The 16,031-nt window shown below is 38.1% G+C and overlaps 1 protein-coding gene across 17 annotated transcripts in view; it reads right to left on the bottom strand.

Annotated features, from left to right (window-relative positions):
* The window catches only part of SOX5 (SRY-box transcription factor 5), a 637,312-nt gene that overhangs the window by 31,208 nt on the left and 590,073 nt on the right, over nucleotides 1-16,031 (bottom strand). For 14 of the 17 annotated variants that reach the window (XM_048933367.1, XM_048933363.1, XM_048933368.1 and 11 more), the window contains 2 exons: nucleotides 5,530-5,707; nucleotides 591-763 (listed from right to left, as the gene is read on the bottom strand). In XM_048933367.1, coding sequence (XP_048789324.1) covers nucleotides 591-763; nucleotides 5,530-5,707 — 351 coding nt within the window. The remainder of the gene's footprint in view (nucleotides 1-590; nucleotides 764-5,529; nucleotides 5,708-16,031) is intronic. The other 3 variants (XM_048933361.1, XM_048933362.1, XM_048933375.1) reach the window with 1 other exon arrangement.

Below are 16,031 nucleotides of genomic sequence, written 5' to 3'. Positions count from 1 at the left end.
CCGCTGCTTCTACATTTCACTGAAAATATTTGGTGCAGTTCATGTTGTCAATTCTCCATGTTTTCAATTCTGTTAAGTCACCTAACGTGACATGACAGTGCTACATTGCAATGGTCACAAAATATCATATATGATAACTTCACAAGGCTAAATACCCAGAAGCTGAGCCTGACTATCAGCAAAGCTTATGCTCCTAAAGAAGCTTGAATATTTTCAAATCCAGCTCATCTCACAAACACATGTAAGCATTTCCATAAAGCAAGATTTCCACTTAGGCCCAGAGATTTCCTAGATCACCTTCTCATAATGCATGCTGACAGTCTGGATCAGAGAATTAGAGGCCTCCAAAGTTCTCATCTCTGCTGCCTCCTCCCTCTCCCCCATGTCTCTCCAGGTCTTTCTCTCATGTCAGCTTTTGGCTGTGTTTTTCATTTTGCCTTTCACTATTTTGAAAGCGGCAACTATTTTGTTTAAAAAATGGGAAGAAGAAAATACAGCAAATAAAAAGAGGAAAAAAAGGAGGAAGGGACTATGTAAGTAGAAGCACATGCAACCTCTGGGGATTTGCAGAAGCACTCACAGCCACTGACCTTTTCTGTCCTGCAGTTATTGAGACCCAGACTATTCACAACAGCCACCTTCCCGTCCAGCACCTGTTGTTCCCTCCGAAGTTGCTCCTTCATCTGCCGAGCCTCCTGGATTGCCTTGGTAACAGCATCATGGTCATTTAAATAACCTGACGACGTGATAGAAGAAAGGATGTCTTAAAAAAAGAAAGTTACAAGAAAATACTTTAGCTTTCATCGGTAAAGTATTCATCAATATTTTTTCATTATTCATCAGAAACAGTTAAAAGGCACTGACCATAAACCTGCCTGCCTATGCTTTGTAATTCTATTACTGTTAGGTAGAGCCACCTGGATATAAAGCATGAGGAACATCAGTGCCAGAATCATTGTCCCGACATTTGATCCCATTAGCTTCAATACTGGTTAGCCCCATGGTTTGCATGCCGCAGGATGTAACCGGATAGGAGTTAAGGGAAGCTTTGATCATGCCAGCAATCCCAAACTCTGAAAAATAGACCGTTTTATTCTTCCCTGTCTTAAAACTTGTGAATACATTAAAATAAACCACAGGTGGCGGTGGTTTGCTATAGATATGACACACATAATGGCTGGGAAGAGAAGCCTCATCCCCTGCCTGCTCCCTACCACCACCTGTCACTCAGCACTGCACAAGAACCCACAGCCACACGGGCCTGCATGCCCACTCCCATTCATGCCCCTAATAGCAGGTCAAATGTCCACTGTTTTGCTGCAAATTCGCAGCCTGGGGCTTAGCCTTCGTAGTCGTGGAATTATTTCCTTTAAAAATGTTACAGGCATCACCGGCACAGCTAATACTATTTCATTTTAAATGTGACACTTTGTCATTTTTTTTTTCTTTGGCGTACTGTAGATTATACTTATTATGATCTGCATGTGATTTGCAGGATAGAATACTGATGGGAGACTCCAAGCTCCAGTCTATTTTTCCAGCATTAAAGGAGAGGCTAATATCTAGCCATCTCCCTCCCCCTCTCCATATATACGCATACACACACACACTTTTTTCTGTCTTTTAACTAGGGCATAAAAATGGCATAAAATGAATCTGTAATATGAAATTGCCCAGAAAAGGGACTTCTGTTTGTGACATGAGGCTAAATCTAACCAGATCCATTGGTGAATTGTGACAGATGGAGGGACTGTGAGACAGAAGGCAGGCACTAATCACACACAAAATGACCGGCTTGCCTCAACATGTTCCATGGATTCCAGCAAACTTTACACCCTAATCCATTTTTAGAACAAAAAACATCTGGGCCATAAATCCTCTAATCTGCCAAAACACGCTATTAAATCCCATGATTTGTTGAAAAACACTAAGATTAAAGAAAGGAAATATAAAATGGCTAACTGCCGTGTTAGGAAAGTGTTATTAATACTCTTTCTTTGTCTCAATTATGAATGTTCTGTTCCTAAAGAGCCTTGTCTAATCATGTCAGATTACACATCCTTGTTGTATTGCTAGACTCTTCTATCTGATCCACTGATTGCCAAAAAACGTAGGACATTGTCTTGCTGCTTATAACATTTCAGGGGAAGAAGCTGATGTCAGATTAGTTCAGTGCTGCACTGCTAGGAGGATTTCATTTTGGTTTTGGGTTTGATTGTTGGTGTTTTAGATTACAGACACAATGGGACTGGTCTTCTGGGCAAGAACTGGAAAAAAAGTTTCTGTGCAGTTTGACTGTTGCTAATTGTACTAACAGGTAGCATTGGCTAACTATCCCAAATCTTGAGAGTTTTATATGAAATAACTCAATCCACACTGCTTTTATCAGCTGTTCCTGGTCAGCAATTCCAAGCCAAAAGAATTCCAGCAATTCCACCTTTCCCAGCGTAAGAAAGCATGCAGCCTGCACCAACACAGCGCTACTGGTTGATTTTTTTTTCACCTCCATTTTAAGAACTTGCTTGGTTTCTTCCCCTCTTTGCATCTGTTACTGATGAAGCTTGCGTGTAGTCAGAATAAATTAGAAAGGAAGCAAACAAACAAACAAACAGTAGTATTGCTTCTGCTTGTGCTCTTGATTGGGCTAGGTATAATACTTTCAATCTGTAAAAGCTGAATTTGCCTAGGAACTGGAATTCATGCCCTCCTCCAGACTATTTGGCTTTTCCTGAATACTGCTATCTTTGAGACAGTTTGGCACATGACAGTGAATAAAAGCAAGCACTCCTTATGTTTTTCAGTAGCTGCCAAGATGCTGGTGTGCAGGGAAATGATTAATATAGAAGCGAGTTGAATGTAAATTATTGTTGTTTAGGGTAGGTGGTGAATTATTGACAGAGAGGGGAACTGCATTACGTAAAATGCATTTAGTTGCAAGGATTGCCAAACTAACATAGAGATGTTGAAGATAAAGGCAAAGGGCAGAGAGAAGTTGTTTCTGTTTTTAGTACACGGACATACGCCTATTCCCAAAAAGAAATGCTTGGATTTAAAGTCATACATGAAGCCATGACATTTGTGACTGCTCAGTCTGTAGCATAATTTATACACTATAAGGAGAGCTCTAGAAAAGGATTATGTAGCTGTATGCCCAAGTGTAGCCATACTCTCAGCCACAGGAAGCTGTAAGTTTATGTGCCCAAGATGCAGCCTGTGCACTGCTGGTGCAGTGCAAGGTGGCAGCTCAGCTACATCTCAGCAAGGTGAGCCATGCACATCTACATCAAACAGCTTGTTTCTTTCATTGACAGCCCTGATCATTTAAATGGAGGAAGTAACTCTCTGGCAAATGACTGCATGCTTCCCAAAGACCTTCCCAGGAAAAACCTATCTCACAAGATAAAAAAGTATACTAGTCTCTCTTAGTTCCTTTGTTAAAATGTTATCAAGTTTTGTTTGGTTGTTTTTTCTGGTTTGTTTTTTTTTTTTTTTTTGGTGGCATAGCTCCTAGTGGAGGAAGACCTGAAATGTTGTGTATGCTTTTTCTAATGTCACCAAATGATTTCAATATGGTAATGAGCTTTATACCTTTGGTTGTACCTAGCCTAGCAATTAGCATGAAATGACCTGTAAAATGTTCAAAAGCTCTTTCCTCTTGTAGTTCCCCACGATAGATCTGTGTTAGTTGTAGGCTGTGCTGTCCAGCTCCTGCACCACAGTTAAAGACTGCTTATCTTATATATACAGTATGCAAAGTTATACTGCTCAGCAACCTCAAAAAGTCACTTTCTATATTTGTAGCTAGGAGATATACAGCAGTGAACTCTATGTCATTAACAATAACTTAAGTATGTTATATTTTGCTCCACAGTTTTCCATGGTTTATTAATGGTATAACACATTAATTCTTCTTACAAGAATGACCTTTAAAGCTCCATTCATCCTCACAGCTTTTATCCAATTACATTATCACTCATTATAGGTACAGCATTTCAAAATCCGTATTTTGTTAAAAGAAGTAAATTGCAGGGGTCTCAAACCTACGAAAAATATCAGGTGTGTACGGAAAAAAGATTGGAAAAGAGAGAACAAGAGATGTCCTGCCACTGAGAGGCAGGTTAGATGCATGATACCATATCACTCTACTTAGGACAAAAAATCCAAAGTGAAAAAACTGAAATTTGGGGCATTGTACATGGAGATTAGTAGGGTCAACCAAATTAAAGATGAAATACATTATTAACTAACAACATTAAACAGTAAAAGGCTAATAAGAATAATATATGCGTTAATAATTAACAGTGGGATACTTATGAAATATTTACACAGTTGTAACTTGTCATACTAAATAAAGTTGTCCTCTTTTCTATAGAATATAGAAGCATATTTACTGTCTGATATTTGTAACCCTCATCAACATCAGCACTAATTGTGTATGCAGAGTGGAAGGATAATACAGCGGGAGCTAGATATGTTTTGAACACTGGATGTAAGTATGCGTCTTCCTGGTATCTACTGAGGTAGAATACAGGCTACAGGGATCTTGGGAGAAACCCATTGAGATGCAAAATGATTTCAATACACAGTGCTGAGATATCACAGGATTTGCTTCTGATTGGTCTGGCCTATGTTTCCTTTTGTTCTCTGTGCCATCTCTGAAAATGGTCAACCAGAGATGTTTCACATCTCTATGAATTAAGCTACAACAATCTTCCTCAACTGCCTAAACACAACTTGATTTATACACTGAGATCTTAGTTCACGTTACATTAAATCACTTCTTGGAATATAATGTTTTAGTTAGAAGGCTGAAGAATAAGGTGCTCACATATATTACTCACACACACACAAACAGAAGTCCCTTTGACACACTGGACTTGTAAATTTACATCACCAATGAGACCATTCTTATCTAGATGGTCCTTAGGCAAAGAGCTAATTTTGACAGGAGGACAAATTTACATTATTTTCTGCCACAATGTTAAAAGCAGTCAGTTAAGACTGTTCTAAAGATACAACACCAACCTTGTGTTTTTTTGAATGAACCTAGCAATTGCATTGCTAATGAGACTAAGATAATACTCTATACAGCTGTTTAGTGAACTAAACATAAATGTGATTTTTTGCAAATATATATTTGCATATGTAGATTTTTAACTTAAAGGGATTTTTTAAAAAACAGTGATTCATCATCTGCTTTTTTTTTTAGCTGACAAAGTAGAAAACCTTGTATCTTCAATGCCTGCCATTAGACAGGTGTCTATTTTTAGTGCCTGCAGTTAAACAAACAGCATTTATTGACTGTTATTGATAAAGCAGTATCTGAAATAACACAGGCCTTTGTTCTATGAGTCTGTATTAACATACTCTTTCTGAAATAGTAAGTCCATGACAGTTTGTTTATTGACATCAATACATGCAGTGTTATGTTCAATCTCTGACATCTCATACACCACTGTCTGATAAATGCCCAGTTTTGAATAGCACCTATTAACTGTTATGAGGAGGGTCAAGTGAAAGTGATCTTACCTATTGTGTTAGCTCTGGCTGAAGGACTAGCTAATGTTGCTGGCACAGAGGATTTTAGTGAACTGGCCCCACTGTTTATTCTCAGAGTTGGCATATGAGGAGAGGTGGGTGACGTGGGAGACTTGCCATCAGATGTCTTGGGTTTGGCTGAAAGGTTCAGAGGCTGGGCCACTTCATCCTACGATAAGCAGAAAATAAAAGAACATTATCAATAAACTGCTGTTGGCATACCACCATCTAAGCAAAAACAGGCTTTTTTCAGCTCATATAAACCCCTAAACTGGTAAGGTTGTACGATATGTATTAAGATCAAATGTGATACCACCTTGTCATTCCTGCTTGGAACTGAAATGACTGATGGACTGGAAAATGAGCATGATGTAATCAGAGAACACTCTCCATTTGCACTTTTCATGTAGGAATTGTCCCTGAAGAAATTATTCACATTAACAAGACATATGCTTCCACAGTGAAGACAAAGATTATTTTTACAGTCAGACTTTATTATTATTTTGTTGTAAATCTGACGTGGATGAAAAGAATTCTCACTTAAAATTCAACCACTACAATCCAAACTAGGCAAATCTGTTCGACTTATTGGACTTTGTTGTTGTTATTTTGGTGGTTTTGGTGTTGTTTTTTTGTTTTTTGTTTTCCAACATATGCATTCCTCTGAACTTCCTAAGCTTAGAATTTCAGGTACAAAAGTATCACAGGAAACATACACTTCTTTTTCACTACAACAAGAGAGCAAGAAGATCCTGCCATTTCTTCCAACAAGATTTGAAATAATAACCTGGACAGTTTTGTTTAAGCCCCTAGATTTTCTCCTATTTTCTTAGCTGCGCTTCAAGATTTCATTAATCATTACAATGCAAAAATAGAAATTTTAGGTGACATTTTTTGCAGGATAATTGGAATTATTCCTAAACCTAGCTTGATTACACGTAGTAACAGACACTGCTGCAAAACATGTTAAAATCCAAAGGCATATGTTTTTATTTGACCATAATATGTAATAGGAAGGGAAAAAAACAACAGGCAAGAGATAAATAGTTTTTTCAGAAAAGGGGATACTTTAGAAATGATTTTAAGTGTCTTTAACTAGCCAGAAATAATGTATGTAGTATTAGATCCAACCATCATGTATTAGTCTAGCTTTCCTCTGCCCACGTGACCTAGGAAAACCACCACTTAGCTAAAGAAGTGCTACAACACACCTTCAGCTCCAGGCACTGGATAAGTTGATTCTTATCTCCTTATGTTCTAAGTACATTTCCTGTTAAAAGAATTATTCCTGAGTTACAGCAATTCAACGCTGACTAGAATTAGGCTCATAAGGTTTGAGGATTTTACTGCTGCTGCTAAGGTATCTGTAACTATTGTCATATAGAACTGAATCTTTTCTACAGAAGGTGGTATGCTGCAGTAAAGTAGGAATTTCATACTTAGCTGCCACACAAGCAGATGTACACACATGATGTAGATGCATGACTCCAAACGCAAGACCATTTTGCCAAGTACTGTGATACAACTTTTCAATTACCTTAAAGAAGCAAGTTCTGAGCTAGACGCTTTTGTTATGTTTGACTATTTCTGTTAATCTTCCGCCACTGGATTTAAAATGTTGCCTAGATCAGTCAATATTTTACACTCTAAGATGGTAATCATTCCCTTACAGAAGTACAAGTTCATGTGTATTAGAATAAAATAGATTAACATACGTTAAATCAAAGTAGACTTGCTCTGCTGTTCCATTGATTTCAATTTAAAAAATCCCACAACAGTGCAACAACAAAGCCAGAAATGAGACAGTTGCATAAAAGCCTAAGTTCAAGCTAACCACTGAACCAACAAAACAGTGACCTGAAGAGCAAAGTCATATGTTTAGAAGACAGTATTAGAAGCAATGAAAACCTGCCCACAGACTTGTTCTAGGTCAATTCAAGAGGCGTTATTTTCCATGTATACTCAATTCCCAACCTCTATTGCAAGTGTCAACAAAAGGGGCTGATTAGTTTCAGATATGGTAGTAAAAGCTGGAGCATACTCTTTGGCCACAGAAAATCTGGCTGAGAGCAGCACTTCGGTTCCAACAAAGTCATGGATGGCAAGGACTCTCACTACCAAGTCAGCTTGGATTCTCATCTGCATCTTTGCACTAAAACATTTTTTTCAGACTCATCCTTTACTAAATCCCTGGGCTATCCTGTTCCTATAAAGTTTATTTCCTTCCCTTATCTCATTCCCACTCTCCTTCCTCAGTTCTTCTGTTCCACTCTTACACCCTGGTGTGAAGACAAAGTCTTGCTAGTTAGAAATGGGGGAAGCATTTTCTCCACCACAGGCACCCAGTGATGAAGCTGTCTCTGTGCTGTAACTATTCTTGGTAGTAAGAATGCTCTTCTTCATTCAAGTCAGCACAGCTTCTCTGGAGCCAAGAAGTATAAGGCCTCGTGGAAATAATAGAAGCCGACAGTTCCAGAGCTGATAAATGTCATTCCAAATTGCCCCTTCATTCACTTTCACTGTGTGTTCAGGCTAATGGTAAATTAATCAGAGATCACAGAAGCTTGCTTCTCATATGAGAGAAAAAAGAAACAAGTTTCTGATATTTATATGTATTTACAAAATGATATTACTTCACCGTTTGGTCTTCATAATAATTTTATTTCTATTATTTTAAAGAACATTCTGAAATCCTCACTAGAATTCAAATGTATTAAAAATTTAGTCAGAGGGCTTAGAAATCCTATGTTGCATCTTGAGCTGATCATAATTTGAGACTCTACCACAGTGGAGCAGTTTATTCCTTATGAGACTGAAAAATATCTGGGAGATACAGGTAATAATACACTATTGTGTTAAATGTGAAGAAGATAACAGTTAGGATCTTCGCTTTGGTACTCAGTGAGGCATTTTACTCTTTATCCTCTCTGCAGACATAAATTCAGAATTCTCTGGATAAGCTCCTATTCGCTGCTTTTCCAGTTTAAACCAAGAACTGCATCGTCTTCATTCCTGATTTGCAGCTGCATAATCCAGAGAAGAAATGAGTGTTTGACTACAAAATCTTCCAGTTAGCATTCTGTCATTACAAATTAGCAGGCATCACTCTCAGTTGCGTCAAGGCTGTGCATAGTTCTAGCACAAAGACAGCTAGGGCAAGAAAGAGCAACAACAACACTGAAAAATAAGTGTGGCACTTATTTTCACTTCACTTTAGGTAGACAGTATCTTTAAAAGAGTCAGGAGATTCCATATTACGCAGAGACATCACAGAACCTAGAACTACCTCCTGCACTTAGTTTTTATTAAAGAAAGCTTGGCATTGATTGATCCCCGCCTTTTTCTTCCATGCCACTGATGAGGACTTTTAAGACGGCACTGTTTAAAGAGTTAGACAAAGTCAAAAAAATTTGTTTATGTATCAACCAAAATGATTAACACTTAGAGCAGAGAACATTGAAAGTCTTGTAATAATATAAACACAGATATGATGAAAGTAGAACATGACCTCAATTAAAGATAATGAAATAGTTTCTTTAAAGTAGCGTATTTGTCAAGCAAAACAAAACACATACACACACAAAATAAATGTAGAGAATAAAGCATAAGCAAAAACATATGATGGAGGGCTGGTAATATGAAGAACCCACACCAGGAAGAAACTGCTGGTAAGAGATTCTCGTCCCCTGTATCACAGCAGTGTCAGGATAGTTGAAAGTTTAGAACAAGCTGGTGGTTTGCTTTCCAGGACTGAAAGGCTGTCTTCAACCAAAAATTCAAAGCTCAGGGAACATCAGATCCTTGATTTGATCTAGATTTTTATTCCAGATATAAAAGGAAAGAAAAACTCTTCATCTACATTAAAATTTGAAGATACACAAATATTCAGAAACTGAATTTCGTTGCTTCATTCCGCCTAGATTTGTGTAACTTTAAGCCTTCATATTTAAGCATTAGACATGAGAAATCCCCACAGTGTTTAACAAGCGAGGTTTAAGCAGAAATACTTCTGGTAAGCTGAGTCTGCATCAGTGTTACAAGTAGTTGGCTGAATTGGTGTCTTTTTTAATGTTTCAGTTAAGCTGTCTCTATTTACCACTTCCTAAGATAAAAAATTAATGTATATCTGAACATTAAGAGGGGCTGAAATCTGATTTTGAGAATGTCTCTAAATCATTTATTAAAAATTGCACTATTTTAACACCAAGAATTGAATAGAAGGCCAATAGCCCAGATGAATGAAGCAGTCTCGAAGAATGAAAAGGTGTGTTGGGAGGAAGAACTCAGATGATTCACTTAATTTTATAATCTCACTTCTTTTCACATACTTTAATGATTAGAACACTATTAAAAATACTGTTACTAAATTACCGTAGTGTAATTTAAATCCAAGTGCTGTATCCCACTGTGGCACACACTGAAGGCCCAGGTTGTCAGTTTATTACAAAATTACAAAATACTCTGTGTATCATCTCACTGTCAATACAGATGTGCTTAAATGACCTGGCATAAGCACAGCCTAGCATGCTCTATTAAAGAGGCTTTCCTGACTTCAGGGAATACGTTTACCACATCTTAAATGACCTTGATGACCTATTTAAATGACCTTGGTAGTACAAAATACAGCCAAATGAGTTATAAATAACGAGCTGGAGAGGGGGGTTCTAAAAAAAATGTCTGTTGTCTCATCAAAACCAAAGCCTCGTTCCCCAACCTTGCTTCTGTTTCTTGGAGATGTTCATTTCAATAGAAATACAAAATACAGAGCACTCACTGGCGTGGCTGGGGCAGAAGACAATGATGCTGTTGTTGCACAATGAAGTAGGCAGCTCACCAGTGGTTTATCCATTCCGTCTCTTGCTCATCCATAGAAACCTCTAACCAACACGTGTCAGAAACAGAAGTGTAACAGCATATAAGCAAATAAAATCCATTTCTGTCCCTTCTAGACTACAGTTGTGCACACACTCACACAAAGATACTGGCATCTTTCTTCACGTCCCCCCCCTTCCTCCGAAGCCACTCATGGTGAAATTATCAGTAGTGATGATAAGAAGCCAAGAGGTAACGGCAGTTGTGAAACGTGTTGTATAAATGAGCCATGCTGCTGATATTATCCTCACTGATGAAATAATTGTATTAAATTAAGCAGGGATGTTCACATGACAGGATGGGTGAATTAGATAATGCTCATCTGCAGCTGCACCTCCTCCTGCCACATTCTCAAGTTTTGATTAAGAATAATGTGTCCCTTCCTGCAAAGGTGGAAATTTCTGTAACTACCCAGAAAGAAAGAGATGCAAGCAAATAAACAGGCATCTCAGTCATTACATCATGATAAACACAACAGAATTATTCTTCAGGTTCAGACAATTCACTTTATCTTATAGTATCTCTTACTCATGAGTTTTAGCACAAAATGTAGAAGGCACAACCAGACTTTTCAAAAAGGAAAAGACACCAAAGATAAGACCGAAGGCAAATACTAGAAAGAACTGTCTCCCTCCTTTATGGTCCTCCAAAGTGTACGGATCTTTTGTTCCATAACAGTGACAAAAACATCTCAGCCTGATTTTCTGTCTTTACGCAGAGCAGATTTTTTATGATATTGCTTTGCTGTATCTTTCCCCGAATGTGATGCTCTCAAAAGTTGGGCAATTCCTGGTCTTAGCAAGAGTTACCCAGCCACACTTAGGTGCTTCCACTCTTCAATGATATGGCTGGAATAATACTCATAGGACTCAAACCAAATGGAGGAGCTGAGCTGCTTTACATTTATGAGAAACTGTTTTTGTTCTCTCAGCTGCTCCTTTTAGGAGACTACTCAAGAAATAAATTACTCCCAAATTCAGATTTGTGCATTAGAGTATTCATGCACAGCCTTCACTGCTGCTCATGGGCCAAAGAAGTTTGGGAACACAAACTTCGTCTCTTCTGTTTTATAGTACAAGGGACACATGGGATTGTTTTCTGTAACACCAATGAGGATACTGTCTGGGGACTTGGTCCTTTCAGAAAGATCCTTAACTTCTTCCCTTTTCATTTTTTCTTTACTGGAAGCTCACTGCCAGGAGTGAAGTCTGTAGCTACACGGACTAATTTGCTGCCCTGGAAACCCCAAGATTCAATTTTGTCCAGTCCACGTGTTGTCACAGTCAAATGAGAAATGTTGGGTGGTTTTCTCTTTGTATTTGGCACCACTGTTCCCAGAAACTGTATGTAGGATCCACAAACAGACTCTGGAGAAACAAGAGAGGAACATGCAAAATGACCTGGCTCTACAGATGGAAGTCTGTAAGAGCTACATAAATCCCTCTCCTCCCCACAACTTTGAATGCACAGCAATTACTTTGTAGTATCATTATCTCTGACACACAGAATACAGATGCAGAAATAACTGAAAGCCAAATGCCAGCAAGCCTAGGACCACTTAAGTCCTCCAGCTAGCTCAGGCATGGAAAAGTATAGGCTGTTGTAGCTGTACAGCAGCCTAAAACCCAGGTCTGTGGAGGGAGCTATCTAAATCCTCCTCAAATTCTACACCCAAACACGATCAGAATACTATGTACTATCTGGACAGACAGGACTGCATGCACAGAACTCTAATAGCAACTCTAAAAACTTCAGGAAAGGCAAGTGCTGCAATGAGGCCTAGTCCTCTGGGGGCTCCTTGGGTTCAAGACAGGCTGTTTGGCCAACAGAATGCATCAGGGCACACAATTCAGCAAAATGAGCAGACTTGTGTGTGTTTACTCAAAACTCATTCATTTAGTTTCTAAAATCCTCAGAGATGCATCCTCCAGACCATACTTGCAGCTTCTGGCTGGTTTTGGATTGCCAAAACGCCCACCATCCTTGTGAAGTTTCCCTGTAATCTCCATAGACAAATAGTACAATGTGTTGGAGAAAAGTGGTTTGTACAAGATTTCTGGGCTATTTTTTCTTGATCGTGAGTTTTCACTTACACTGATCTCTACGAGAAACCTGACTTATGGTTGCTTATCCCAAATCAGAAACAAAATTTAGACTTGCATTTTAATCCATACAAAATTAATTGACTTACTCCTATTATCATTATTCTGCTGTTCAGGCACTTGTTCTTCAGCTGGACCAAAACAAGCTGAAGTGAGTGCTGCTCAGGACCCAGTGCATGGATTTTTAGTACAGCACAAAACAAAACTGCAGGAACAAAGGGCTTTCAGCACTTGCTTGCACCTCCTTCTTTTTCTGCATCTCTGAGTGAGTGGAAATTTAACTCAGTAGCTTCATTTGCAAAATAAACAAACAAAACCCTTCAGCAAAGCTCATTTTGAGCAAATCCTGCCATGTTTGGCTTGAAATGAGAAGGGTCCATAGTTAGTAAAGACACAGGAGTCAATATATAGAAAAGCCATTCGGAATTCTATTGGTCTATACTTATGACCATATTTGAGTTTTTCTAGCTTTTTGCTTCTAATAAATATTGTTCAGCTGTATTTCTTGCATCACTACTGCACCTATTTATTTGGCATAATGCTAGTAATGAAGCATTCTAAGACAGCTCAAGTCAGCCTCTGAGCAGAAAGGGTGACTCAGGCACAGGCCAACAGGGAATGATGCAAATAGAACAAATCTATAGGGGAAGCTAACAACCAATTTTTCATACTTTAAACCATGTACATTACTTCACCAGAGGCAAAAATCACTAGAGAGGATCAAGAAGCTGTGATGGACAAGAGAAAGGTTGTCACTAGTGATTCTTTCAAACTGCTCCCATTGAAATATATGGTAAGTAGTCAAGAGAAAATAAATAAATAAATAAATAAATAAAAATCACTGCTCCAGTGCTTGAAAGGAAAAGTATTTAATTAAAGCTCATAATTACCTTGAGAGTTTCTGCCTTATTTTACAAATGGGAAGAATAAGACACAAAGTGGCAAAGTAATTTGCCTAATCTCACATAGCGAGCAAATAGCTGAGTCATAAGAACAGAGCAACTGCCGCTCCCATTTTGACCAATGTTTGGTGTTCCACATTTTTTGTTTGCCTGTTTTGTTTGGATACTGCATCGAATCGCCCCCAAACGTCCATGTGCTTCAAATGAAGTAGATAGCTGTCAGATAATTTGATCTGTGGCGTGTATTTGTGAACTCGTGCTGGGCAGAAACTGAAGTGGTCCATGCAAGGCATGATGCCTTGCAGCTTGGTCTTTGGTTTGATTTTTATTTTTCAAAGTCCTTGCTACAGAATTCCCTATAAAACCCAGAAGCCTCAACATGTGTTGTCTTTAATAATGCCCTCCCTTTCTCATAAAAAGCTGTTTAAAATATGGAGATAGACATTAGACTGGATTTTGTTTGCTGCTGAAATTGAACTTAGAGTCATCACCTTTCAGTAAATAATCCCCAGTAAATGTTAAGCAGAATGAACAGCAATGAAAACAACAAAACCTAAAAGGACAGGGAAGGACTTGGAAGGAAATAAAACAAGGACCTGCAAAGCCAAACAGCATTACAAACTGGTACATTTTAAATGAACAACAAGAAAACAAAAGCCACACTGATCAAAGCCTCCCACCTCCTCTCTGTGGTGGATGACACCTTCGCTGGGAGCACACCACCACCTCTAACCCCACACCTGCAAAAGGAATTAATTTCAAAAAGAATACAGACCAAAGCGTACCATATCAAAACAAATTAGCAACAGCCCCCTCTTCCTGCTGTGGTCAGGCAAGAGAAGCAAAAATGCTGCATGGATTGTAAGATTCAGGGGGAAAAAAGACAAAACAAAACAAACAAACAAACAAAAACAACCCAGCTGCTGAAAACTTTAGAAGAAACGTGTAAAAAAGCTTAAAAGAAAAGAGATTTCAAACAGCTTGGACAGCTGACAGTGGTCTAAGAAAATCTTTACAAAAACCACCTGTGCTTTCTCTGACTTTGGGTATCTCACATAGCGTAGGTTTCTAGTCCTCGCCAAGAGGCAGGAATGTATGCAGCACTACAAATAAGCAGTGCAAAGATAAGATGGACTGTTCTTATTTATAGATAAATACAACTGTATGAAAAGTGTCAAAATATGTTTTGTAAGTATGGATATGACCTGCCTGACGATTTGTTTTTCAAACTAATAGGTTTTCAAAGGGAAACTATCAACATAAAACTCATCCATCTTTAATGTTTGCATGTTATTAACGACATCCCAGATCGCTAAAATCAAAATGATTTTACAACTCCATGTTGCTCGATATTTTTTCATTTCACCTCCTTTTAGTGGTAAGAAATCTAATCAGCAGTTCCAGAAACGGGACAGAGTTTGACATACTGTATAGAATGTTCAAAACAAATACGTTCTCCATCATTGAGTACTACCCTCACAGAAAAATAAGGGGTTTTTTTGCTTAATATTTATACCCTACCCATAATTGCATATGTGGGGCTTAACTACTTGAGAGTACCTTGGCAAAGGTCATTCCTTTTCTTATGACACAGTCACATCTTCATTTGTGTCATGCACAGGAACCGAAAGAGACTGCACTTCAATTCGTGGTTTTCCAACAAACTTTCTCATTATCTAATCTTCTTTTGCACAGTCACTGACATCTTTGTAAAATTACTGGAGAGTATTACCAAATACGAATGATATTGGTTTGCACTCATGCAAATGGCTACAAAAAGTAAAGGGCCACCTATTTTGTTTCAATTCTCTACTTTTACACTTGGAAAAAATGTATCTTTGTCTATGAAAAGGGTTTCTTCTAAGCAGCATTGACATACATCATATATGTTCATCTAACTGCATAGGGACACCAGTACTTCAAACTCTTTGAATGTAATGAGTACTACTGATATTACACAGTAAATTGAACAAACGTATTAATCAGCCTAAATAATCACAATTAAAAGTGAAATATATTATACGTTCTTTTTTTTGTTTGTTTGCTGCTGTCAGTACTGAATGCAGATTACAAGCATAACAGTGCTGAAGAAGTACTGAGCCCCCCTTGGTGAACAGACTTCAGATCCTATTCCTGATTCACACCAGCAAAAATGAAATCACCATCAGGACCGATATCAGGGCCAAATTGCTGGCAGGCACAATGAACCACTAATTGCTGGATTCATTAGTAAGACTCATAGTTTGTCCCCATGAGATGCTGAACACTTTCAGCTCCTTTTAAAACCTAGCATCTTATAAATTAAAATTAACAACTGCAAACTAGTATTTCTGTTACACTGTAGAAGCTCAGCATGGATTTGAAGTCAGATCACAAGAATGCCAAAAATCTATTATGTAAAATTAGGCAGATTTTTATCAACCATTTTCCTGTTAATTCTGTAGAACTTGCATGCATCTCTACACAATAGATATTCCATGCTGTTCCTCAAGCCTAAACAATTGGTTAAAATAGTTCTTGTGATGCTGAAAGAAGACAACTGCCTTAAAAAATACCTTTCAAATAGCCCCAGCATCACACTGTTAAGATTGGCCTATTCTTTTCAGACATAAAACAA

Source organism: Lagopus muta, chromosome 1 (genome assembly GCF_023343835.1).
Source record: "Lagopus muta isolate bLagMut1 chromosome 1, bLagMut1 primary, whole genome shotgun sequence".
Classification (NCBI taxonomy): Eukaryota; Metazoa; Chordata; class Aves; order Galliformes; family Phasianidae; genus Lagopus; species Lagopus muta.
Note: the sequence above shows the minus strand (reverse complement) of the source record. Positions and strands in the feature narration are given on the sequence as shown.